The following is a 26,637-nucleotide window of genomic DNA, read 5'->3' on the forward strand; positions in this document are numbered from 1 at the left end:
AGGGACCCTGCTTCCTCCTCTCTCTCTCTGCCTGCCTCTCCGCTTACTTGTGATCTCTCTGTGTCAAATAAATAAATAAAACCTTAAAAAAAAGTAGATTCTACACCAAGTGGGGAGCCTGACCTCACACCCCCGAGATGATGACCTGAGCTGAAATCAAAAATTGGTTGCTTGGGGCCCCTGGGTGGCTCAGTGGGTTAAGCCTCTGCCTTCGGCTCAGGTCGTGATCTCAGGGTTCTGGGATCCAGTCCCCCATGGGGCTTTCTGCTCACCCGGGGGCCGGCTTCCCCCCCCCCCCCCCTCTGCCTGCCTCTCTGCCTACTTGTGATCTCTGCCAAATAAATAAATAAAATCTTAAAAAAAAAAACTTGGTTGCTTAACTGACAGAGCTACTCAGTACCCAGCATCATTTTTTTAAAAAAGACTTATTTATTCATTGAATTGTTTTTGCACTTCTATAAAAAGTCATTTGACCCTAAGTGTAAGGATTTATTTCTGGACTCTGTTTTGTTGCATTGATTTTTATGTCCTATGTCACTATGTAAACTCAATTATTTTAGTTTTGTAGTAAATTTTTTTTGGTTTTTTTTTTAAATTTTTTATTTTTTATAAACATATATTTTTATCCCCAGGGGTACAGGTCTGTGAATCACCAGGTTTACACACTTCACAGCACTCACCAAAGCACATACCCTCCCCAATGTCCATAATCCCACCCCCTTTTCCCAACCCCCCACCCCCCAGCAACCCTCAGTTTGTTTTGTGAGATTAAGAGTCACTTATGGTTTGTCTCCCTCCCAATTCCATCTTGTTTCATTGATTCTTATTCTACCCACTTAAGCCCCCATGTTGCATCACCACTTCCTCATATCAGGGAGATCATATGATAGTTGTCTTTCTCTGCTTGACTTATTTCGCTAAGCATGATATGCTCTAGTTCCTCCATGTTGTTAGTTTTGTAGTAAATTTTGAGATCGGTAAGGGTGAGCCTTGCAACTTTGCTCTTCTTTTTAAAAAATGTTTTTGCCTATTCTGGGTCCCTAAATTTTCATATGATTTATTTTTATTTTACTTTATTTTTAAAAAGATTTTGTTTATTTGACAGGGATCACGTGTAGGCAGAGAGACAGGCAGAGAGAGAGGGGGAAGCATGCTCCCTGTGGAGCAGAGTCCAATGTGGCTCGATCCTAGGACCCCGGGACCATGACCTGAGCCGAAGGTAGAGACTTAACCCACTGAGCCACCCAGGCGCCCCTATTTTCATATGATTTAAAATCAGGATGTTAGTTTTTGTAAAAGCCTGCTAGAATTTTGATAGGAAATTCATTTGAATCTGTAATTCACTTTAAGGGGCATTGCCATCTTAAGAATATTAAGTCTTCTGATTTGTGAACACGGTATGTCTTTTCATTTTATTTAGGTCTTTAATTTCTTTCAACTGTATTTTATAGTTTTTAGTGTACAAGTATTGCAGTTCTTTTGTTGAACTTACTCCTAAATGTTTTATTTTATTTTATTTTTTAAATATTTTATTTTTTATTTATTTGACAGACAGAGATCACAAGTAGGCAGAGAAGCAGGCCGAGAGAGGAGGAAGCAGGCTCCCTGCTGAGCAGAGAGCCCAATATGGGACTCGATCCCAGGACTCTGAGATCATGACCTGAGCCGAAGGCAGAAGCTTAACCCACTGAGCCACCCAGGCGCCCCCTAAATGTTTTATTTTTTTATGTTAATGTAAATGGAATTAATTATTTTATTTTTAATTTTTTAAAGGTTTTTAAAAAATATTTTATTTATTTATTTAACAGACAGAGATTACAAGTAGGCAGAGAGGCAAGCAGAGAGAGAGAGGAGAAAGCAGGCTCCCTGCAGAGCAGAGAGCCCAACGCAGGGCTCGATCCCAGGACCCTGGGATTATGACCTGAGCCGAAGGCAGAGGCTTTAACCCACTGCGCCACCCAGGTGCCCCATTATTTTTAATTCTTATTTATTTGTTTATTTGAGAGAGTGAGAGGGAGAGAAGCAGACTCCCCGCTGAGCAGGGTGCCCGATGTGGGGCTCGATCCAGGACCCTAATTAGATTATGACCTGAGCTGAAGACAGATACTTAACTGACTGAGCCACCCAGGTGCCCCTAAATGGAATTAATTTTTTATTCCTAAAAAGAGTTTATTTATTTATTTGTCAGAAGGAGAGAGGGAGAAAGCACGCGAGCAGGCATAGAGGTAGGCGGAGGCAGAGAGAGAGGCAGGCTCCCCGCTGAGCAAGGAGCCTGATGCGGGGCTTGATCCCAGGATCCCGGGATCATGACCTGAGCTGAAGGCAGTGGCTTAACCCACTGAGCCACCCAGGCATCCCGGAATTAATTTTTTAAAAGATTTATTTATTTGAGAGAGCAATGTGTGCACACGTGCACGAGTGGCGGAGAGGGGCAGAGGTCAAGAATCTTTTTTATTTTTTTATAAAGATTTTATATATTTATTTGACAGACAGGAATCACAAGTAGGCAGAGAGGTAGGCAGAGAGAGAGAGAGAAAAGGAAGCAGGCTCTCCGTCGAGCAGAGATCCTGATGCGGGGCTCGATCCTGGGAGCCTGGGATCATGACCCGAGCTGAAGGTAGAGGCTTTAACCCACTGAGCCACCCAGGCACCCCGAGGTCAAGAATCCTAAACTTGAGAATCTGAGCGCACAGCCTAATGTGGGGCTCCATCTCATGAGCCTGGGATCATGGCCTGAGCTGAAACCAAGAGTCAGACGCTCAACCAACTGAGCCATCCAGGTGCTCCTTAAATGGAATTAATTTAAGTTCTTGATTTCAGTTTTGGTTTACTCATGGTTAGTGGGTAAAAATACAGTAGATATTTGTATTTTGTACCGTAACCTGGCTAAACTTGTTTATTCATTCTAATAGTTTGTGTTTGTGTGTGTTTATGTGGTGTATGTGTGTGTATGTGTGTGTATTTCTGAGGATATTCTATATACAAGATCATGTCATCTGAGAATAGGGATAATTTTATTTAGGAATAAGTTAAAGAAGTATAAGACTGTATACTGAAAAATATAGAATACTGCTGAAAGAAATTAAGAAGATCAAAATAAGTGGAAAGTTATCTAATATTCATTGGAATATAATTGGAAGACTTAATATTGTTAAGATGACAGTATTGCCTGAAACTGATCTATGAATTTAATTCAATCCCTATCAGAATTCCAACTGCCGGGGCGCCTAGGTGGCTCAATGGGTTAAAGCCTCTGCCTTCGGCTCAGGTCATGATCCCAGAGTCCTGGGATCGAGCCCCACATCAGGCTCTCTGCTTGGTGGGGAGCCTGCTTTCCTTCCTCTCTCTCTGCCTGCCTCTCTGCCTACTTGTGATCTGTCAAATGAGTAAAATCTTAAAAAAAAAAAAAAAAGAATTCCAACTGCCTTGTCTTTTGTAGAAATTGATAAATTGATCCTAAAATTAATATATTTATGATACCTGAAATAACTTGAAAAAGAACAAAAAGATCTTATAAAAAATAAAGCTGGGAGACTCACACTTCTTAATTTCAAATCTTAACTGAAGTATGAAGACAGTGTGGTGTTTGCATAAGGACAGACATACAAATCAAGTGAATAGAATTAAGAGTCCAGAAATAAACCCCTACATTTATGGTCAGATACCTAAAAGAGATGAAAATATAAAGCTCTTAGAAGAAAACATAGGTGTAAATCTTTGTGATGATTAGGCAATCATTTCTTAAATATGATATTTCAAGCCCAAGCAAAGAAAGAAATTGCTAAATTAAACTTCATCAAAATTTAAAACTTTTGTTCATGCAAAGGTACTATGATTAAGTAAATAAACAGCCCACAGAATGGGAGAAAATATTTACCTGTTATGTATCTGAAAATTATCTAGCATCTAGAATATATAAAGAGCACTTAAAATTTGAATTTAACAATGAAAAGACAAATAACCTAAATTTATTATTATTATTTTTAAAGATTTTATTTATTTATTTGACAGACAGAGATCACAGGTAGGCAGAGAGGCAGGCAGGGAGAGAGGAGGAAGCAGGCTCCCCGCTGAGCAGAGAGCCTGATGCGGGGCTCGATCCCAGGACCCTGGGATCATGACCTGAGCTGACGGCAGAGGCTTTAAACCCACTGAGCCACCCAGGCGCCCCAAATAACCTAAATTTAAAATTGGCAGAAAACTTGCATAGACATTTCTCTAGTAAAGATAAACACATGGCCAATAAGCACATGAAGAGATGCTCAACATTATTAGTCACTAGGGAAATGGAAATGAAAACCATGGTGAGATGCTACTTCACACCCATTCAGGTATGTAAAATAACAAAAATGGAAAATAAGAAATTGGTGAGGATATGGAGAAGTTGGAACCCTCATAACTGCTGGTGTGAATGTAAAGAGGTACAACTGCTGGGGAGAGCTGTTTGGAAGGTTTTTTTTTTTTTTTTAAAGATTTTATTTATTTGTTTGACAGAGAGAGATCACAAGTAGGCAGAGAGGCAGACAGAGAGAGGAGGAAGCAGGCTCCCCACTGAGCAGAGAGCCCGATGCGGGACTCGATCCCAGGACCCTGAGATCATGACTTGAGCTGAAGGCAGCGGCTTAACCCACTGAGCCACCCAGGCGCCCCTGGAAGGTTTTTTAAATTAAAAACCCACAGTTGTGGTGAATAATCCTTTTCATGTACTGTTGGGTCCTATTGGCTAGTATCTTCGTGAGAATTTTTGTATCCATGTTCATCAGGGATATTGGTTTGTAATTCTCCTTTTTGGTGGGGTCTTTGTCTGGTTTGGGGATCAAGGTGTAATGCAGGCGTATAGCTGCTATATCACTTTCCAGTAGCCAGCTCTGGTAGGCTCCTCCACCCTGCGGTTTATCTTCCGATATTGCCTCGGATTCACTTTTCTGCACCTCCTACCTTGCAGAAAGTGGTAGATTTTCCTCTTTGTAGAATTACAACAAATCTTTTCTTAGGTCTCCAGTTGAGTTAATAGGGTACTCAGAATGATGTGATAGCTATGTAGCTGAACTCCAGGGACCAGACAAAACTAAGGTCTACTCCTCCCGTATTGAAATTCTAGTTAGTTACCATATGGTAAAATTGATTTTGGGTTTAGAATTTAGTGATTCATCACTAAATAATACCCAGTGCCCATCAAACCAAGTGCCTTCCTTAGTACCTGTCACCCATTTAGCCCATCCCCAACCCACCTCCCTCTCTTTTTTCCATTCCCCTATGTTCATCTGTTTTCTTTTTTTTTTTTAAGATTTTATTTATTTATTTGACAGCAAGCATAAGCAGGGGGAGCAGCAGGCAGAGGGAGAGGGAGAAGCAGTATCCCTGCTCTGCATCCATGTGGGGCTTGATCCCACGACCTGAGCTAAGGCAGACACTTAACTGACTGAGCCACTGAGGTACCCCTGCTTTTAAGTTCCATATATGAGTGATATCATATGGTATTTGTCGTTTTCTGACTGACTTATTTTGTTTAACATAATAAATATATTTTTTTACATTTCAGTTTTAAGTTTAATTAAAAGCAATGAGAACACTGTCAAAAGTTGTCAAAATGAACTTTATAGCTTTTTATTGAACTTAGTAGAAATTGCAACCAGCTATAACCTAGATAAAATCTCTTTGAGTCCTCAATAATTTTTAAGAGTTCTAGGGCTCCTGAGACATACACAAAAGAATCAGAACTATTGGTTTAGGATTGGTCCAGAGCTGTGACTGGCAGCATCCGTATCACCTGTGTGTGTGTGCGGGGGGTGATGCCTAGATGGCTCAGTTGGTTAAGCGTCTGACTCTTGGTTTCAGCTCAGGTTGTGTTCTCATGGGTTGTGGGATCAAGCCCTGAGTTGGGATCCACACTTAGCTGGGAGTCTACTTGAAGATTATCTCCCTCTGCCCCTTTCCCCCGAGTCATGCACATGTGCATGCACTCTCTCTCAAGTAAATACATCTTAAAAAAATAAAGGGTCAGGGACGCCTGGGTGGCTCAGTTGGTTAAGCAGCTGCCTTCGGCTCAGGTCATGATCCCAGCATCCTGGGATTGAGTCCCACATCGGGCTCCTTGCTGGGCTGGGAGCCTGCTTCTCCCTCTGCCTCTGCCTGCCATTCTGTCTGCCTGTGCTCGCTCTCTCTCCCTCTCTCTCTCTGATAAATAAATTTAAAAAAAACTTAAAAAAAAATAAAGGGTCATTTAAAAAATATCGCTAGGAACCTTTTAGAAATACAAATTATTGTCAGAGAAGGATGGTCAAAGGAAGGTTATTTTCAAAATAGAATGTATATAAACATAGGTTGAATATAAAAAGCCAGGGAGAAAATGATTGGAGGAGTTGGATAAAGAGGTGTCATATACCAGGAGATGGAAATGAATCTAATCAGTACATATATAGGAGAATATAGGAGAATAAAGAAGCATTTATTTAGTGCCTGCTGTGTGTATGTGTATGTATACATATATGTCAATATTATATATATAAGTCAGTGCTTTGTGCAATAGAGGTAAAAAGATCTATAACGTTAGTATGTAGTACCTCTCTTACAGGAGCTTAAGGTAAATTTTGTGGTAGATATAGATGTGTAAACAGGTGCATTACAACAGGGTAATTGCCGTTTTTTTTTTTTTTGTTCAGGAATTTTCTTTATTTCTTATCTTTTTAACTTTTTGTTTCTTTTCAGCGTAACAGTGTTCATTGTTTTTGCACCACACCCAGTGCTCCATGCAATCCGTGCCCTCTATAATACCCACCACCTGGTTCCCCCAACCTCCCACCCCCCACCCCTTCAAAACCCTCAGATTGTTTTTCAAAGTCCATAGTCTCTCATGGTTCACCTCCCCTTCCAATTTCCCTCAACTCCCTTCTCCTCTCTAACTCCCCTTGTCCTCCATGCTATTTGTTATGCTCCACAAATAAGTGAAACCATATGATAATTGACTCTCTCTGCTTGACTTATTTCACTCAGCATAATCTCTTCCAGTCCCGTCCATGTTGCTACAAAATTGGGTATTCATCCTTTCTGATGGAGGCATAATACTCCATAGTGTATATGGACCACATCTTCCTTATCCATTCGTCCATTGAAGGGCATCTTGGTTCTTTCCACAGTTGGTAATTGCTTTAAAGAAATATGAGTGAAGTTCCACGATAAAACAAAATATGAAAAAGTAACTCTGCTGTGAAAAGACTGTGAACTTTACTGGTAGGGAAAGGGGCATAAGATAGATATTTTAAATTGCAGAGGAGAATTAGATGTTGGATAAGGGAGCATATGAGTTTTGGTTAAGGTAGAAGGTGAGGTAATTTGGGTGAGGGGTGCAGTAGGAAGATATGGCATATTATGGGAGTACTTGAAGAATGTTAAAAAATGGCTTGAATTTCTGAATGGGAAATATCCTTTGGAAATTCAAAGAAACTCATTTTTACTGAGCATCCATTACATGCTTGACATGGTACTAGGAGCTGTAACATTTTTGACTGCGGAGCTTAAGTGAGGGTTTACTTGAAGTGAGCATAAGTTTTTAGTGGATCTGTTCAGCACAGTTTACTATTTGATTGATTCTGTTGTCATTATCACTTAGTAGCATCACCATAGGTGATGGTCAGTCTAGCATTTCATTTCTTGCATAAAAGTAATAACCCAGTGCTGTTAAGCATGAGTTCAGATCCAGCCTTGGAGCTTTTCTTCTAATGAAGTGGAAACCTAAGTTCTTGGTTCATGTAATACTTTATAGATCTGCTAGGATATGATTTCAAAGAGATTTCCTCTCTTTAACAATGAGTACCACATCACAGCAGATAACCTCTTTTATTACAATTCTTGGCACTGGTTGTAGCTTTGAGTGCTAAAATTATTCACATTTTTGCATACTGTCTTTTGTTAGAGAGAGAGGGAGAGAGGGGGAGGGAAGAGGGGCAGAGGGAAAGGGAGAGACAATCTTATTTATTTTTTAAGATTAAAAAAATTTATTTGACAGAGATCACAAGTAGGCAGAGAGGCAGAGAGAGAGAGAGGGAAGCAGGCTCCCTGCTAAGCAGAAAGCCCCATGCAGGACTCAATCCCAGGACCCTGAGTTCATGACCTGAGCTGAAGGCAGCGGCTTAACCCACTGAGCCACCCAGGTGCCCAGGAGAGAGAGAATCTTAAGCAGCCTCCACTCCCAGCGTGGAGCCTGACACAGGGCTCCATCTCAGACCCAGAGATCATGACCTGATCCAAAATCAAGAGTCAGATGCTTAACCAACTGAGCTACCAGGCACCCCTTTTGAATACTGTCTTAAAGTTTACAAAATGCTTTTGTATCTGTGATCTCATTTGATTCTCACAAGTTCAATCCTATGTGGTAGGTAATACTTGTCCTTACTTTACAGTTAAGGAAATTGAGGCTCATAGAGTCTGTGACTTGCCTGATTTTACTGAGGAAAGAAGTGGAATTATCAAATAACTGTATGGTACTCCTGAAACTAATAGAACACTGTATATCAACTATATTTTGACTGGAAAAAAAAAAGCAGAAAAACTGGGAATCTGAAGCCCATATTCTTTTTACTACGTTCGTATAGGCTGGGCATTATCCCAGATGTAGTGAATCAGAATTTACAAGTGATGGGGCCGGGCCATGTGATTTTTGAAGAGCTCTTTTGTTGTGTCTTATGCTCACTTCACCAAAGGTTGCTAGAGCATTACATCATGCTGCCTCTTTAAGACTTCTTATACCGAATTCTCTTTTGGGTTTGAAATACTGATTTGTGGTCCAATAAAATGAATAATATTCACAACTAGCTTGAATTATTAGAGATTTTATTTCCACTAAGGTAAAATCTGATTAGTGATGGATAGATTATGGATTTTTTATAGCATTGTATTGCTTTATATGTTCTAAGAACAGAAAGCGTTCTCCGATACGGGGTTTGTCACTCAGCATTTCTCTCTCTCTCTCTCTCTTTTTAAAGATTTTATTTACTTATTTGACAGATGGAGATCACAGGTAGGCAGAGAGGCAGGCAAGTGGAGGGGGCAGGCTTCCCACTGAGCAGGGAGCCTGATGTGGGGCTCCATCCCGGGACCCTGGGATTATGACCGGAGTCGAAGGCAGAGGCTTTAACCAGCCAGGCGTCCCAGAATTTCTCTTTTACGATGATTTCCTCCACCTTGAATAATGAGTCAGTCAACAAGTATATTCATCAAACATCTCTTTGTATAAATGTGAATATTATTTTGTAAACTCTGTAGATAATTGAGATTTGGCTTATTGAGGCTCTTGTGTTCACAATTTATTTTTCCCTTTAACATAATCTAGCATTCATTTAAGCCTTAGATGAGGGTTTCTACTTAGCAAGATGTCAAGCTTAATATGCAGCAGGTGGATAGAGGAGAAAAGTAAAGAGAAGCTGGATATCTTACATTCTTCATCTTTTCTTCTCTCTGCTCAATTGTTTTGGTACTCAGAGCACAAGAATATATTTTTAAAATTTTTTTAAAAGATTTTATTTATTTACTTGACACATAGAGTGAGATCACAGGCAGGCAGAGAGAGAGGGGAAAGCAGGCTCCCCACTGAGCAGAGAGCCTGATGATGTGGGGCTCCATCCCAGGACCCTGAGACCATGATCTGAGCCAAAGGCAGAGGTTTAACCCACTGAGCCACCCAGTAGCACCAAAGCACAAGAATATTTGATGCCCCATAAGAAAGAGAAAAGAACACAGCAAATACAGGAATTTCTTTCCCCGACAAAGTACTTCATCAAATTATTTTCTTGTATATGTCCATGTTTTTTTTTTTAAATATGCCTTGTCAGCTAAATTTTTAAATGACTGAAACAAGCCTCTTCTACAAGTGCCTATGTATTGTGTGAATGATGTTTTCATTCATTTGAAGTTGTTCAGTCAGAATGATAGAGCTGACAGGAATCTTAAGAGATAACACAGTACATTGTCCTGATTTTATGGATGAGGAAAGTGAAACCATGAGAGTGTAAGGTTCAAGGTTATATATAATAAATGTCAGAGTAGCTCTTCTGGCTCCAAGATAGGATTGCTCTTAGCTGCCTTTCATAGCAGATATTCACAGCAGTTCAGATTATGAAGTTATTGTGAGCCTGTTTTAAGACAAAAGACTCCTGTTTAACATTTTAAAATCCTTCTGATGTGGAGATAAATACAAGAGTTATCAAGCTGGGGAAGCATCTGTTAGATACGGCATTATATCATAATATAATAACACAAGATTGCACACCAGTTTTGCCATTTCCAGAAAAAAGTTAATGACTCCCATCACTATCAACTCTTGTGTTACCCAAGATGATTATTCTTCTTCCTTTTTTTTTTTTTTTTTTGTATTTTGAGCTGGCTATTATGTTTAGCTAGACCAACCAGTATTGCTAAAAAGATTAGAAAACAAATTAAGACTTCTGATTTTTTTTGAAGATTGTATTTATTTATTTGACAGAGAGAGACACAGTGAGAGAGGGAGTACAAGCAGGGGAAGTGGGAGAGGGAGAAGCAGATTTTTCTTGGAGCAGGGAGCCAGATGCGGGGCTCAATTCTAGGATGACCTGAGCTGAGGGCAGACACTTAATGACTGAGCGGCTCAGGCACCCCAAATTAAGATTTTTTAATGTGAGTTTAAAATATGTGAAAGCTGACTTATAGACAAATATCTTGTTATTTCATTTTAACCAATTATTGATAAATATTTTTTTCACTTTTTCAGGCATGTGCTCAAGGGGATTTTCAAAGAGCATCTACATGTGCACTGCGCTGTAAGGATATGTTGATGAGGTTCCCTAAAATGGTGAGTGAAATATCTGCACTTATTCTCCAAGAGTTTGAAAATATGTTATGTCAAGTTCTAGGTAGAATCATGACTACTTCATGCAGTTCTTCAGAGATTATATTTAAGGTTGGGTCCACTCATTTAGCTGATCTTTGAAATATTTTCTTTGTCTTGTACTAGAAAGGGTTAAAAAAGCAAAGGGTTATTTCTTAAAATTTATTTGCTTTCCCTTTTATTGTCAAATCGTTTTGCTAACATTTCCTCCATATTTCAAGCTATGTGATGAAAGAATGGAAAAAATGAGTTTATATCTCTGCTGTCAAGGTCAATAGCAGTTAATCATATCACTGTCATCATGTTTTTCTATATTGGGGGTGTGAGAGAATTGATAGGATAAATAAATCCTACTTCCCAGTCTGGTTCTCATCAAAATTCCAGGGTTGATAATTTTTTATTTTTCTTAACTACCTTTTATTTCTTTCTTGCTTCACTGCCTATGTCTACTTTACTCTTTGTTTTCACAGAGGGAATTGATAACAAAGATATATTTAGATGTTAGGGTGAATGTTCCTTAGGTCTTCATGTATTATACCTTCTTGTGAGATTGGTCTTATTTTTCCCCTAAATTATGTGTTAGAACTTAATTTAGTAAATAGTTATATATTTCTAATTATATACTAGGTACTCTTCCAGGCTTTATTTATTTTATTACAAAATTAAAAAAAATTATTTGAGAGGGAGAACAAGAGTGATAGAGAGAGAGAGCAGGGGGCAGGGGTAGAGGGAGAGTGAGAGAGAGAAGCAGACTCATTGCTGAGCAAGGAATCTTTGATGTGGGACTGGATCCCAAGACCCTGGGATCATGACCTGAGCTGAAGGCAGATGTTTAACTGCCTTCAGTTAAAGGCACTTAACTTTGTGTCTTTAACTGAAAGCACACCCAGTCATCCTCTCTTCTAGGCTTAAAAAAATTTTTTTAACTTTTTTTTTTATTTTTTTAAGATTTTATTTATTTATTTGAGAGACAGAGAGAGAGAGAGCATGAGTGGAGGGGAGAGGGAGAAGCAGACTCCCCACTGAGCAGGGAGGCCAAAGTGGGGCTAGATCCCAGGACCCTGAGATCATGACAGGTAGACACCCAACCATATGAGCCAGTCAGGCGCCCCTAGGCTTTAAAAATTTTTAAAGCAGGGGCACCTGGCTGGCTCATTCTGTGTAATGTGTGACTCTTGATCTTGAGGTTCTGAGTTTAAACCCCATGTTTGGTGTAGAGATTACTAAAAAAATAAAAAACTCCATAAAATTCTTAAAAAGTTAAAAAATTTTAAGGCAATTTCATATTTTAAAAAAAATATTAAAAGAGGGATGACTGGGTGGCTCAGTTGTTTAAGTGTCTGCCTTCGGCTCAGGTCATGATCCCGGGGCTCTGGGATCAAGTCCCATGTTGGGCTCCTTTCTCAGCAGGGAGCTTGCTTCTCCCTCTGCCTGCCCTGCCTGTTTTGCCTGCAGCTCTCCGTGCTTCTGCTCTCTCTCTCTGACAAATAAAATCTCAAAAAAATGTTACAAGAATAGTATGAAGAAATCCTTTATCCTTTGTACAGAGACCTCATTCAAGTTTCCCAAAACTGTCCTTTATACAAAATGGAATCAATTTCCATTGTACCTAGTCTCTTTCAGTCTGGAATACTTCATCACTCTTCTTTGACTTTCATGACTTTGGCAGTTTTGAAGATTACTGACCAGTCATTTTGTAGAGTGCATCTTAGTTTTTTTAATTAAAAAAATTTTGGGGGGGCACCTGGGTGGCTCAGTGGGTTAAGCCGCTGCCTTTGCCTCAGTCATGATCTCAGGGTCCTGGGATCGAGTCCCTCATGGAGCTCTCTGCTCAGCGGGGAGCCTGCTTCCCTCTCTCTCTGTCTGCCTCTCTGTCTACTTGTGATCTCTCTCTGTCAAATAAATGAATAAATAAAATCTTAAAAAATATATATTAAAAAAATTTTTTTGAGATATGATTGACATATTGTATAAGTTTGAAGTATACAGCGTGTTGGTTTTATACATTTATATATTGCAATATGATTACTATAGTAGTGTTACCTAACACCTCTATTATGTCACATAATCATTGTTTTTGTGTGTGTGTGTGTGTTGAGAACAGTTAAGATCTACTCTCTTAGCAATTTTGAAATTTATAATTGTGTTGTTTACTGTAATTACTGTATTGTGCATTAGATCTCCAAAACTTACATTACATTTGCATGTTTCCACCCTTAAGCAACATCTTTCTAATTCCCCTACCCTTAATTCAAGTTTGTTCAGAGTTTCTTCATATTTAGAACAAATTACGACTCCGAGACCAGGAAATCACAGAAGTAATTCTGTATTCTCCTCATGGCTTCCTATTGGGTGGCAGACAGGATTGATTCAGTCTGTTATTGGTGGTGCTCATTTTGATCTCTTTTTTTTTTTTTTAAGATTTTATTTATTTATTTGACAGAGAGAGATCACAGTAGGAGAGAGGAAGGGAAGAGATCACAGAGAGAGAGAGGAAGGGAAGCAGGCCCCCCGCCGAGCAGAGAGCCCGATGTGGGACTCGATCCCAGGACCCTGAGATCATGACCCGAGCTGAAGGCAGCGGCTTAACCCACTGAGCCACCCAGGCGCCCCTCATTTTGATCTCTTGAATAAAATGATATTTTCCAGGTTTTTTTGCTATAAACACATGTATTTTTTTCCTTGTGTTATTCATAAGTATTTTGTGGGGTGATACCTTGAAACTATATGAAGTCCAATTTCACATCCTACTTTCACCATCCATTGATATTTCTTGCCTAAATTCGTACTGTGATGGTTGACAATTGAATGTTTTTCTATCTTTCTACATTTATTAGTTGACATTCTACTATAAAAACTTTTTTATTGTGGGAAAATATATATAATATGAAATTTGTCATTTTAACCATTTTTAAGCATATAATTCATTGACCTTAACTATATTTGCAGTTTGGTATAACCATCACCACTATCAGTTTCCAAAATTTTTCATCAGTCCAAATAGAAACTCTGTACACACTACACAATAACTCCTATTACCTCTTCTCCACAGTTCCTGGTATCCTCTAATCTACTTTCTATCTATGGACTTTCCTGTTCTAGATATTATATATAAGTGGAATCATATAATATTTATCCTTTTTTTAAAAAAGATTTTAGGGGGCACCTGGGTGGCTCAGTGGGTTAAAGTCTCTGCCTTCTGCTCAGGTCATGATCCCAGGCTCCTGGGATCGAGCCCCACGTTGGGCTGTCTGCTCAGCGGGGAGCCTTGCTTTCCTCTCTCTCTCTGCCTGCCTCTCTGCCTACTTGTGATCTCTGTCTGTCAAATAAATAAATGCAATCTTTTAAAAAAAATATTGACAATATTGTCAAATAAATAAATAAAATCTTTAAAAAGAAAGATTTTATTTATTTGACAGAGATCACAGGTAGGCAGAGAGGCAGGCAGAGAGAGAGAGAGGAGAAAGCAGGCTCCCCGCAGAGCAGAGAGCCCAATGCGGGGCTCCATCCCAGGACCCTGGGTTCATGACCTGAGCCGAAGGCAGATGCTTTAACCTACTGAGCCACCCAGGCCCCCAATATTGATCCTTTTATGTCTGGCTTACTTCATTGAGCATTAATATTTTTAAGATTCACCTACGTTGTAGCATGTATCAGAATTATATTCCTTGCTATGATTGAATCGTATTTCATTATATGTACATACTATATTTTATTTATCCATTCAGCAATTGATGGAGACTTGGGTTATTTCCACCTTTTGGCTATTGCATATAATGCTTCTATGAACATTGATCTATAAATATCTGTTTGAATTCCTGTTTTTATTACTTTTTTGAACCTTTTTTAAAAAAAGATTTATTTTAGAGACAGCAAGCAAGCATGGGGAGGGCAGAGGGAGAGGGAGAGAAGCAGACTCCTGCTGAGCACTGAGCCTGACGTGGAGCTCGATCTCATGACCCTAAGATCATGACCTGAACCCAAATCAAAAGTCAGATGCTTAACTGACTGAGCCACCCAGGTGCCCCTTGAACCCTTGTTTTTAATTCTCTTAGATAAATATCTAGGATTGAAGTTGGTGGGTCATATGGTAATTCTGTGTTTAACTCTTTGAAGAACGATCAGACTGTTTTCTGTAGCATCTGCACCATTTTACATTTCTGCCAGCAGTGTACGAGGGTTCCAATTTCTCCGTATCCTCACCAACTCTTATTTTCCAGATTTTAAAATTATTATAGCTATCCTAGTAGGTGTGCAGTGGTTTCTCATTATGCTTTTGATTTGCATTTCCTTAATAACTAATGATATTGAACATCTTTTCATGTGCTTATTGGGCATTTGTATATCTTCTTTAGGGAAGTGTCTATTATCATCCTTTGCCTATTTTTTTTTTTTCTTTGCATGTTTTTAAATTGGGTTGTCCAGTTTTAAGAATTCTTTATATGGTCTAGATATTAAAGCCTTACATGATTTGCAAATATTTTTGCTCATTCTAAGGGTTGTATTTTCACTCTTTATAGTGTCCATTGATGCACTTTAATTTTGATTAAGTCCAGTTTATCTATTTTTTCTTTTGTTGGCCTATGCTTTTGGTGTCATTTAAGAAACTTGCCAAATCCAAGGTCGTGAAGATTTTGGTGTTCCTTTGAGAGTTTTACAGCTTTAGCTATTAAATTTAGGATTTTGATTCATTTAAATTTTTGTGTTTGACTATATTGTTAGGACACTTTTTAAAAATTTAATTTTATTTTTTATTTTAAAGGTCAGTGAAATTATTTAGTATGTTTTTGATGGGCTTAAGTTTTATTTTTTATTTTATTTATTTTTTTAAAGATTTTTATTTATATATTTAGCAGAGAGATAGAGCGCACAAGCAGGCAGAGCAGCTGGCAGAGGGAGAGGGAGAAGCAGGATCTCCGCTGAGCAGGGACCCTGATGAATGGCTAGATCCCAGAACTCTGGGATCATGACCCCAGCTGAAAGCAGCCACTTAACTGACCGAGCCACCCAGGCGCCCGCCCCTTGATGGGCTTAAGTTTTAGATAGGGGATCTGAAAATCTAGGGCAGGAAATCTTATAATGAGAGGAAATGATTGGATAAAGGCTAGAGAAGAGCTAACATAATATTATTTACTTAAAGGGAATTAATGAATTAAATAAACCAAGTCTTTTTTCTGAGACATCCGTTCTGTATGCCAAAACTGGATTAGGAATTACTGTAAGGTGTTAACATGAAGCCAGAAGGGAATGCTGTTCAGAGACGGAGAAATAAAGCGTATGGAAAATTGTGTCTTAGGGCACCAAGAGAAATAACTAATGACCTGTAGTTGATTATTATTGAGCTATCCAAGAATTAAAGAAAGCTGAGTCAGGGAGGGACTGGGAGGTAAGTGTCTTAAAGCCATTAAGGAAGAAAGCCAGGCAATTACCATTCACTGTTAAAATAGGACAAAATGTAAAAATACATGATCTATAAATGTGTAGAAGAGAACAAAAGCAGAAAGAAAAATAGTTCAGGACTTGGGACTGGAGAAACAATAGCTTTGTTTTTTCTGAGTTTTAAAATCCTGATATACAAAGTAATTTGCAGAGAAGATGACCTTATCTAGCTAATTAAAAATACAAGGCCTCTGGGGTGCCTGGGTGGCTCAGTGGGTTAAGTCTCTGCCTTTGGCTCAGGTCATGATCGCAGGGTCCTGGGATCGAGCCCCACATTGGCCTCTCTGCTGAGCGGGGAGCCTGCTCCCCCCCCCCCCCCTCTGCCCACCTCTTTGCCTACTTGTGATCTCTCTCTCTCTGTCAAATAAATAAATAAAATCTTTAAAAAAATACAAGGCCTTCGATTGAACTTGAAACTTAGTGATGAAACTTATTAGCAGCAATATTTGAGTTTTAAAAGTCATCCATATACTCTCATGTTGGCATTGTAAAGTGAATATTCAGTTGGAGCTGTCTTTCTGGACTGTAGCAGTAGATGGAAGTTCTAGATATCCCGTGGGTTTTGGAGCTTCCATAAGTCCCTTTCTGGATGACCAGTATAACAGCAGGACTTACAGACCTACCTTCTTTGTATTGGTTTTTGCCATGTGTATTCCTTGCAAAATGAGAGGTTAGCACTCCATGGAAGGCTGGGAAGATATTATTTTTTATTTTTTGTTTTTGTTAAGATTTTACTTCTTTCAGATCAAGTGAGAGAGAATGAGGGAGAGAGAGATCAAGAGAGAGTGCAAAGGTTGGGGGGGAGGGACAAAGGAAGAGGGAGAAACAGGCTCCCCACTGAGCAGGGAGCCCAACTCTGGGCCTGAGCTGAAGGCAGACACATAACTGACTGTACAATTCAGATGCCCTGCAAGGATATTTTTAGGGATATTTTTATGAATCTTAGTTCTTCATACCCCATTAGAAATGTGTCATGAGGGCAGGGATTTTTCTCTGTTTTGTTCACTGATTTATCTGTAATGACTGAAATAGTGCCTGATAGATAGGAGATGCATAGTAAATATTTATTATTGAATGTATAATGATTGTGTGCATAAAGCAGTATTGGTAGTTAAAAGATTTTATTTTTGTCATTACATTGGAAATACATTGTGGTTCTCTTAAAAGATATTTTAGTATTTTATAGCTTTGTTGTTGTAAGTTTGTTATTATTTTGCATTCTTTTTTTCTCCTAGGAAGTAGCATTTAATGTAAGTACACTTGAACGTTTTTTGAGGGCAAAGACAAATCCTGGGGAAACTGAACAAAGACTAATATACGTTAGATGTTCGTCGAAGGTTTTATTTCCATTTTCTTCTGTGCACGTTAGTTACAGGCCTCTCTGCAGCAAGTGGATGTGAGCTGCATTATTCCAGTATAGCTGTATAATTGGTGTGGTCCTGTGTGAACCTATGGGATCTGGGGCATGTAATGAGTTAAGCTTTTTCTGCTAAAATGTCAAGAATGCATTCAAATACTTCTGGATTCTTGCCAGACCCACATTACCAAGGCTATTCTTTATTTTAGATTAAAATATACAGGCCTGAAGTGCTCAGGCATACATATTGAATTTCTTCTGAATATACTATAATTCAAAAGGAAACTTTTTTGAAGGAAGACAGGTCTTTATACATTACTTATGAATAACTTGCCTCAGATCTTGGATTCTTAATTGAAGGTCTGCTTCTGTAGTCTTACTCAGGTAAAGCTTGTAAAGGATTCCATTATATGGGTGTAATCAAATTCTGGAGGATATTTGGATAAGTTATTAGAAATTAAAATTTTTTCTCTTAAACCATTTCCCAGGATTTGGACAGATGAAAATTATATAAGATAGAGCAATGATGTAGGGACTGAGATGCTGATAATCCATTAAAAAGTATTTTCTTATGGCACCATTCACATATTCGTTCCTACTTTTATTTTAGTGGTAATTTATGTAAAGAAAATTTTTCTTGTTAAGGAGTGTTTATTAAACAATTTCTAAATAAGTCCTGTGACTGGACTATGAAATGTTGGACACATTTCAGATCTTTGGAATTTTTTAAAGTTGTCTTGATTTTGAAAAAACATGCTCTTTTTTTTTTTTTTAAATAATGAATGTTATGGTGCTAGACCATAGTTAATCTTTTTTTTAAAAGATTTTATTTATTTATCTGACACAGAGAGAGAGAGAGATCACAAGTAGGCAGAGAGGCAGACAGACAGAGAGGAGGGAAGCAGGCTCCGCACCGAGCAGGGAGCCCAACGCGGGGCTGGATCCCAGGACCCTGAGACCATGACCTGAGCCGAAGGCAGAGGCTTAATCCACTGAGCCACCCAGGCGCCCCCAAAACATCCTCTTTTATGCTTTTTTCTTTGACTGTACTTGCTGATCTAATGCCTCTTATTGGATCTGGAAACCTACAAAGGAGGTTGTCCTTTTGCTGGGCAATGGTTAGGCTTCCCATTTCCTGTTACAAAGTACCTTTCAAGTTCTAATAGTAATGTATTACTTTTCCAAATATAACTCTTACCCAAACTGAATATTTTATAGCTCCTCTTTAGGTAATTTGGGAGGTTTAAATAAAGAATAGTGGGTTATTTTGATGTATAAAATAAAGTATGTCTTAAAGACTCGAACTGTTATAGATTTTTTAACATTAAAAAATCATGAATCTGACTTTTCTTTTTTTTTTTTTAATATTGCAGACTGGATATCTTCACATTCTCTGTTACAACTTTGGAGTAGAAACCCACAAGCAGAGTAAATATGAAGAAAGTTCTTTCTGGCTTAGGTAATATAAACAAAATTAATGTATGTGTATTTAGGGATATCATCATACGGTTCAGTAAATACTGTGTGGTACTTTGTCAGTTTAAACAGTCTCGGACTTCACTGGGCGCCTGGGTGGCTCAGTGGGTTGAAGCCTCTGCCTTCAGCTCAGGTCATGATCCTGGGGTCCTGGAATCGAGCCCCACTTCGGGCTCTCTGTTCAGCGGGGAACCTGCTTCCTCCTCTCTCTCCCTGCCTGCCTCTCTGACTACTTGTAATATCTGTCTGTCAAATAAATAAATAAAATCTTTAAAAAACAAAAAACAAAGAAAAGTCTCTGACTTCAAAAGCCAATATGCTAAATTTATTTATTCCTTTAACATGTGTTATTTACATGTTGCCAGTTGATAAGAAAATGTATTCTATCCTTAATGTAACATGAGATGTTCTTCTTTCATTCCTCCTTCATATCTCCATCACGAATATGAATTTTTCTTTTGCTTTGTTATGTATTGCTGTCTGCCAGCCCCAGAGTATATATATATAGGTGGGTGGGTGAAGAGTAGGATTAGGATCAGCTAAAATTGTTACTATGAAATGAATTCTGCTATTTTAATACAGTAAGTATATATTTAGTACTTACTGTATGAACAGTGTTATACTAATATTTGTACTATTGTACTGAATCTGGAAATATCAAGGGAATAATGTAAAAATGGAGCAACTAGATGCAAGAACCCTGTCTTTCACTGAGCACTTAGGCACAGTAAATTCTGACACATAGACCATTCAATAATTGCTAGTTAAATGAATTTATTTGAAAAATGTATTTTTCTGGAGATGTGACATAAGGTACTTTGAACATCAGGGGATTATGGAGTAAAATATGTCAAATCAATTCACTGAATGTTTTTCCATTATGTGTATAGGGTTAGTTCTGGTTATTTGAAGATACTGTCAAGGTTAGTTTAACTGTTGTGAAAATTACATTTGCCATTAATGAAATAAAGGCAAATATGGTCTTTGAGATTATAGTAACCACAGGTATATATATCTCTAATAAAATATTTATGCAAATGACTTTTATGTAAAAGACTTTTTAAAAAGATTTTATATATTTATTTGTCAGACCGAGAACACAAGCAGAGGGAGTGGCAGAGGGAGAACTAGGCTCCCTGCTGAACAAAGGGGCCTAATGTGGGACTCAATCCCAGGACCTTGGGATCATAACCTGAGCTGAAGGGAGACACTTAACAGACTGAGCCACCCAGGCATCCCTGTAAAAGACTTTGTAGAGCCTAAAGATTGATCAAACTCTATATATAAGAACTATGCCTAACAGAACAGGCTTATACAGTTATGAGTTATACTTAATTTAGAATGTTTCACAGAAGTGGAATATACCTGAAGTTATTATGAAATCACATTTTAATAAATTGAATTATTTCAAATATATTCAGAGGAGCTGAGTAGTTTAGCTCAGGTTTTATAACAGGTTTCATTTAAATGAACCTTTTTATAATGTGAATGATAAGTGAGTTTTGTTACAGGATTTGGCAGTATTGGCAGGTACAAAATTATGGCATCGGGGCACCTGGGTGGCTCAGTGGGTTAAGCCTCTCCCTTCGGCTCAGGTCATGATCTCAGGGTCCTGGGATCGAGCCCCGCGTTGGACTCTCTGCTTTGCAGTGACCCTGCTTCCTCCTCTCTCTCTGCCTGCCTGTCTGCCTACTTGTGATCTCTGTCTGTCAAATAAATAAATCAAATAAAATAAAAACCTTTTTTTTTGTCAAATAAAACATTTATTTTTTTGTCAAATAAAACCTTTTTTGACAGGCAGAGATCACAAGTAGGCAGACAGGCAGGCAGAGAGAGAGAGAGAGAGGAGGAAGTAGGCCCCCCACCGAGCAGAGAGCCCAATGTGGGGCTCGATCCCAGGACCCTGGGATCATGACCCGAGCCGAAGGCAGAGGCTTTAACCCGCTGAGCCACCCAGGCACCCCATAAATAAAATCTTTAAAACAACAACAACAAAATAACGCTTATGGCATCAACCTATCAACTAGTATGCCAAGAAGACAGGGATGAGGAAGACAAAACAAATACGAAAAACCCAAAACATACTGGTGCCATGGATGGCTTCTGGAAGCTTAAAACTGTGGAGGTGAGCTTGAAGTTTATACCAAGAATGAGGGGGGAGGGAATGTTCTCTAGGAAATGGTCGTAAGGATAGGCTGAGACTTAAAGTGGCATATGTATAGGTCCTTTTCACATATGACATGGGTTGTTGACCTCTTATCTGGCATTATCACTTTTAGAAAACCTTCCAGTAGGAAAATTTGATGGTGACAGGGTGATTGACATCCATATCATCAGTTAGGTATATTAGACTTTTCCTATATAGTTAGTGTGACTATATTTTTAGGAATGTCATTTGACCCATAGACTTTCGTCAAAATCTGTATTATAGGGGCACCTGGGTGGCTCAGTCAGTTGGGCATCTGTCTTCGGTTCTGGTCATGATCCCGGGGTCCTGGGATTGAGCCCTGCATCGGCAGGGAGCCTGCTTCTCCCTCTTCCACTCTCCTTGCTTATGTTCCCTCCCTTGCTGTGCTGTCCCTGTCAAATAAGTGCATAAAATCTTTTTTTTTAAAAATTACATTTTATTGTTTTAAAAGAGGCAAAAGTAATTATCAGTGTTATTAACAGTAGGAATTTTAGCACAATGGATAGATGGATAGTTTTTCTAGTATTAGATCAATCAGTCAAAATTTGAGTCATCTGTGATATCAGTGTCATATTGGTAATATTGTGATACCTACTTTTTAGAATTATTGTACAGCTTAAATATGTGATGCATGTGTTGTAGAGTGTTCAATAACTTACGTAGAAAACAGAAACTGCTCAGTAAATGGTAGCTGTTGCTGCTATCTCTAGGTGATATGTTTGCTCTTTACTCTAAGTGAACACTAATGTGGCAAGTCCACTAGTTTACTCTAAAATTCATCACAGTGAAATCAAATGTGGATTGTTTGTTGACTTAATAGGTAACTATATTATAAAGACAAATGCCCACATTTTCTGTCCTATACTGCTTATCTTTGGAACAATTTTTTTTTGTGCTTTAATTATCCATGTGTTATAAAGACTATTGGGAGCAGTTGGTGATACAGTAGGAATAAATAGCTGCTAATTAAACACCCTTCTCTGTAACTTTTATACCAGAAGGAGACAATGGAGAGAGTACTTTCTACAGGCTGAAGTCTTTTTTGTAAACTGACTATCTTAAGGCAGAGGTTATATGCATTTTGGAAAGTACCCATTCAGTTAGGGAAGAAAACTCCAGTTTTTTATTTTTTATAAACATATAATGTATTTTTATCCCCAGGGGTACAGGTTTGTGAATCGCCAGGTTTACACACTTCACAGCACTCACCATAGCACATACCCTCTCCAGTGTCCATAACTGCACACCCCTCTTCCGGCCCCCCTCCCCTCAGCAACCCTCAGTTTGTTTTGTGAGATTAAGAGTCACTTATGGTTTGTCTCCCTCCCGATCCCATCTTGTTTCATTTATTCTTCTCCTACCCCCTAACCCCGCACACGTTGCATCTCCACTTCCTCATATCAGGGAGATCATATGATAGTTGTCTTTCTCTGATTGACTTATTTCACTAAGCATGATACCCTCTAGTTCCATCCACGTCGTCGTAAATGGCAAGATTTTATTTCTTTTGATGGCTGCATAGTATTCCATTGTGTGTGTTTGTGTTTGTGTGTGTGTATGTACATATACACACACACACACACCAAATCTTCTTTATCCATTCATCTGTTGATGGACATCTAGGTTCTTTCCATAGTTTGGCTATTGTGGACATTGCTGCTATAAACATTCGGGTGCCCCTTCGGATCACTAAAACGTGCTCCTTCGGATCACTAAAAACTCCAGTTTTACACAAATGATAACAGATAAAAATTGCTATAGTATATTAGAATTTTGTTGAAATAAGCCTAGAATATAAAAGGGTGGTGGTGGGTATTGTTTATGAAGCTCTTTTCTGTCCCTCAGTTCTTGTTAGCATATATCTCTCAGTTCAGGGCCTCTTTTAGTTTTGTCTCCCCTTGCCTTTTCTTTTGCTAGAAAAGTTCATGAACAGCTGCTGTTCTCCTTGCTTTTTTCTACCACACTCTTGATCACATCCCCTTGTTAGAGATGCCATGGATTAAGAGAAGGCTGCTGTAATAATGAATGAAATTGGGACTCCTTTAGCTTACTTTACTGTAGGCATCAAGATACCTGCCTCAGTGTATTCAATGACAAATTTAGTTAGGACTCTGTTAAATACAAAATTTCAGCCCTTTGATATCAGAATGCTTGTTTTGGAAATAAATTTAAGAAGTTTTTTGTTTAATAAAATGCATTTTAGGGGGCACCTGGCTGGCTCATTTGGAAGAGCGTGTGGCTCTTGATCTCGGGGTTATGGGTTCAACCCCTATGTTGGGTGTAGAGATTAATAGAAAATAAACTTTAAAAATCCCCACAATTTTGATCTTTGCTGCTCCTCCCCTTTTTAAATTCTTGCTATGTCAAACTCCTCTGTCTGCTCTTAGCAGAAGACAAGCATAAATAGATGGGAAGAGATTATTGATATAGAACTTTTTTTCTTCCACAGTCTAGGGGATTTCAGTTACTCTAGTAGCATTTAAATTTACTCTTTGTCTTTTAAGGTCCTAATAATTTGGACATATATTATGCTGAATTTGGCTTTTTATAAAAGGTATACAGAAATCGCACTCTGACTAATTAGTATTCTAAAAGAAGCACAGTAAGCCAAACAAATACAAATAATTCTAACTCAAAAGGCTTTGGGGTTACATTGATTTACTGCAGAGATTTTGCAGATTTTTTTCTCCCTGGGAGGAAAATGCCTTAAATGCAAAATCTTAGTCATATTCTTTTTTTTTTTTAAGATTTTATTTATTTATTTGACAGAGAGAGAGATCACAAGTAGGCAGAGAGTCAGGCAGAGAGAGAGCGAGAAGCAGGCTCCCCACTGAGCAAGGAGCCTGTTGTGGGGCTTGATCCCAGGACACTGAGATCATGACCTGATACGAAGGCAGCGGCTTAATCCACTGAGCCACCCAGGTGCCCCTCTTAGTCATATTCTTAATCATGGATGATGTTTCTTTCATTTCTAGTAGTTCTAATTCATGCAGTTGTGTTACTTGGAGCTACTGACTGGTATACACTTGAGAGGCTAACTTTTTCTTCCCTTTGGTGTAAGAAGACCTATTTTGTAATTGTGGCAAATTAAATTTTAGGGGAGAACAGTTAAAATGAAAGGAATATAGCAAAAGTGGATATAGTAAAAAATGTTTTAAAATTTCTCTGCTGATAAAAGAAGATGTATGTATTAATTATAAAAATTTTAATGTTACAGAAAGATATAATGTGGTAAGTGAAAGTCATTTGTAATCCCACATTCATAAATGCTCATTTATTAACATTTTACTTTATTTTCTTTTTTATTTTTTTCACAAACCGTTTTTAAAAGGTCTTTTAATATGTTAAATGACAAGGAAGACATGAAAATCATTGAAATGCATTTGGAGGATTTAAGGAATTGAGTTTATCTAAAATGGACCATAAATAAGGAAAATTAATGGAATGAAAACAAGACAAAGACTATATATATAGGACAATTCCTAACTGGTGATCTCTTGTTAGAGACAGTGAGATAAATTGGGAAAACGACAGAAGACATTTGAATTGGACAAAATCATGGAGAATTGAATAAAACCCTGAAGGTGTTCTGTATAAAATAATCTAACTGATCTTAATAAATGAAATATAAATGACCTACTTCTTTGACCTACAGGTCAGAGACTGCTTATAGATTCCTGAAGAGTCCTTTGTAGGTTAAATTGAGAATATTTCTCAACTCCTTGTGTGAGAGCTCTGTACTGCCTTTTCCCCTTCGGAATCCAAAGAAAGCATAATTTCTTCAGCATCTTTCTGAGACCATAATTACAGTTTATATTTTCTTTAAAAAAACTTTACAACCTAAACCTAGTGTTGCTAGATTTTTTGGATGTGAATAAATAATTGGGTAGACTGTATGTTACAGCAGGAGTAATTTTTGAGCTCCTTTTCTAATACTACTTTTAATTTCTCTGAAGTTAATCTAAAACCCGTTGCCGTTGCTAGCTAATTTGAGTTAGGAATAGTTTTTACCCTGCACGTAGTATCCTCAAGTGAAATGTGTCTCTTTCCTGTTTCTATAAAACTTCTTGTATCTTTCATTGAATCAAAAAAGGAGAATTCAGGGGCACCTGGGTGGCTCAGTGGGTTAAGCCCCTGCCTTCGGCTCAGGTCATGATCCCAGAGTCCTGGGATCAAGTCCTGAATCAGGCTCTCTGCTCAGCAGGGGGCCTGCATCCCTCCCTCTGTCTGCCTCTCCGCCTACTTGTGATCTCTCTCTCTCTGTCAAATAAATAAATAAAATCTTAAAAAAAAAGGAGAATTCAGCAAAAATTATACTCCTGTTTTCTAAATTCATAGCACTTAGAGTTAGTGAACCAGATTATGAACCAGATTAAACCCAACCATGTGGGGTTTAAAAATAGCTATTATGTTTACGATATGGACAGTATTTATGAGGTATTTTTAGTTATCAATGCTTAGCCTTTACTATGGTTATATAGGAGTATATAGCACCAGAGGTCTTTTTTTTTTTTTTTTTAAAGAAGATTCTACTTTTTTAAGTAATCCTTACACGCAGGTGGGGCTGGAACCTATAACCGTGAGATCAGGAGTTTCATGCTCTACTGATTGAGCCAGCTATGTGCCCCCACCAGAGGTCTTCTAATAAGGAAATAACAAAGGAAATGTAAATGTGTATTATGCACAAATAGTAATGATTCACTATATGAGCCCAGGGGAAATTTTTTATCAGTTTGAATAGTACTTAATGCTCACCTTTTATTTTCCCCTTGTTCTCAGCCTAAGTAAGACTTTGAGAATCTGACAATATTATTTATAGACAGGCAATGTGATCTAAGGAATGATCACAGAGCTAGCAATAGAAAACTTGTTAACTAATCAATTGTGTGACCTTGGGTCAATTACCTATTAACATGCTGCAATGTTAGTGGGTACACTATTATCTGTGTCACAGGCTTATAATAAAGATGCCATAGGGAACATAATATGACTTTGAAAATTAAGGGTATTATATAATCATAGACTGATAAATTAACTATAAAAATAATATGCAAGACCTTTTTAAAAAATTATTTTATTAACATATAATGTATTATTTGCCCTAGGGGAACAGGTCTGTGAATCGTCAGGCTTACACACTTAACAGCTCTCACCATATCACATACCCTCCGCAGTGTCCATAACCCAACCACCCTCCCCCCCACCAAGCAACCCTCAGTTTGTTTTATGAGACTAAGAGTCTCTTATGGTTTGTCTCCCTCCTAATCCCATCTCGTTTCATTTTTTTCCTTACTTACCCCCCAAGCCCCCCACTCTGCC

At 38.3% G+C, this 26,637-nt stretch overlaps 1 protein-coding gene across 1 annotated transcript in view; it reads left to right on the forward strand.

The window, feature by feature from the left end:
• Nucleotides 1-26,637, forward strand: part of TEX11 (testis expressed 11) — a 92,953-nt gene that overhangs the window by 24,070 nt on the left and 42,246 nt on the right. The window contains exons 5-6 of the mRNA XM_059385233.1: nucleotides 10,742-10,822; nucleotides 19,028-19,113. Coding sequence (XP_059241216.1) covers nucleotides 10,742-10,822; nucleotides 19,028-19,113 — 167 coding nt within the window. The remainder of the gene's footprint in view (nucleotides 1-10,741; nucleotides 10,823-19,027; nucleotides 19,114-26,637) is intronic.

The sequence above is a fragment of the Mustela nigripes genome, chromosome X, assembly GCF_022355385.1.
Source record: "Mustela nigripes isolate SB6536 chromosome X, MUSNIG.SB6536, whole genome shotgun sequence".
NCBI lineage: Eukaryota > Metazoa > Chordata > Mammalia > Carnivora > Mustelidae > Mustela > Mustela nigripes.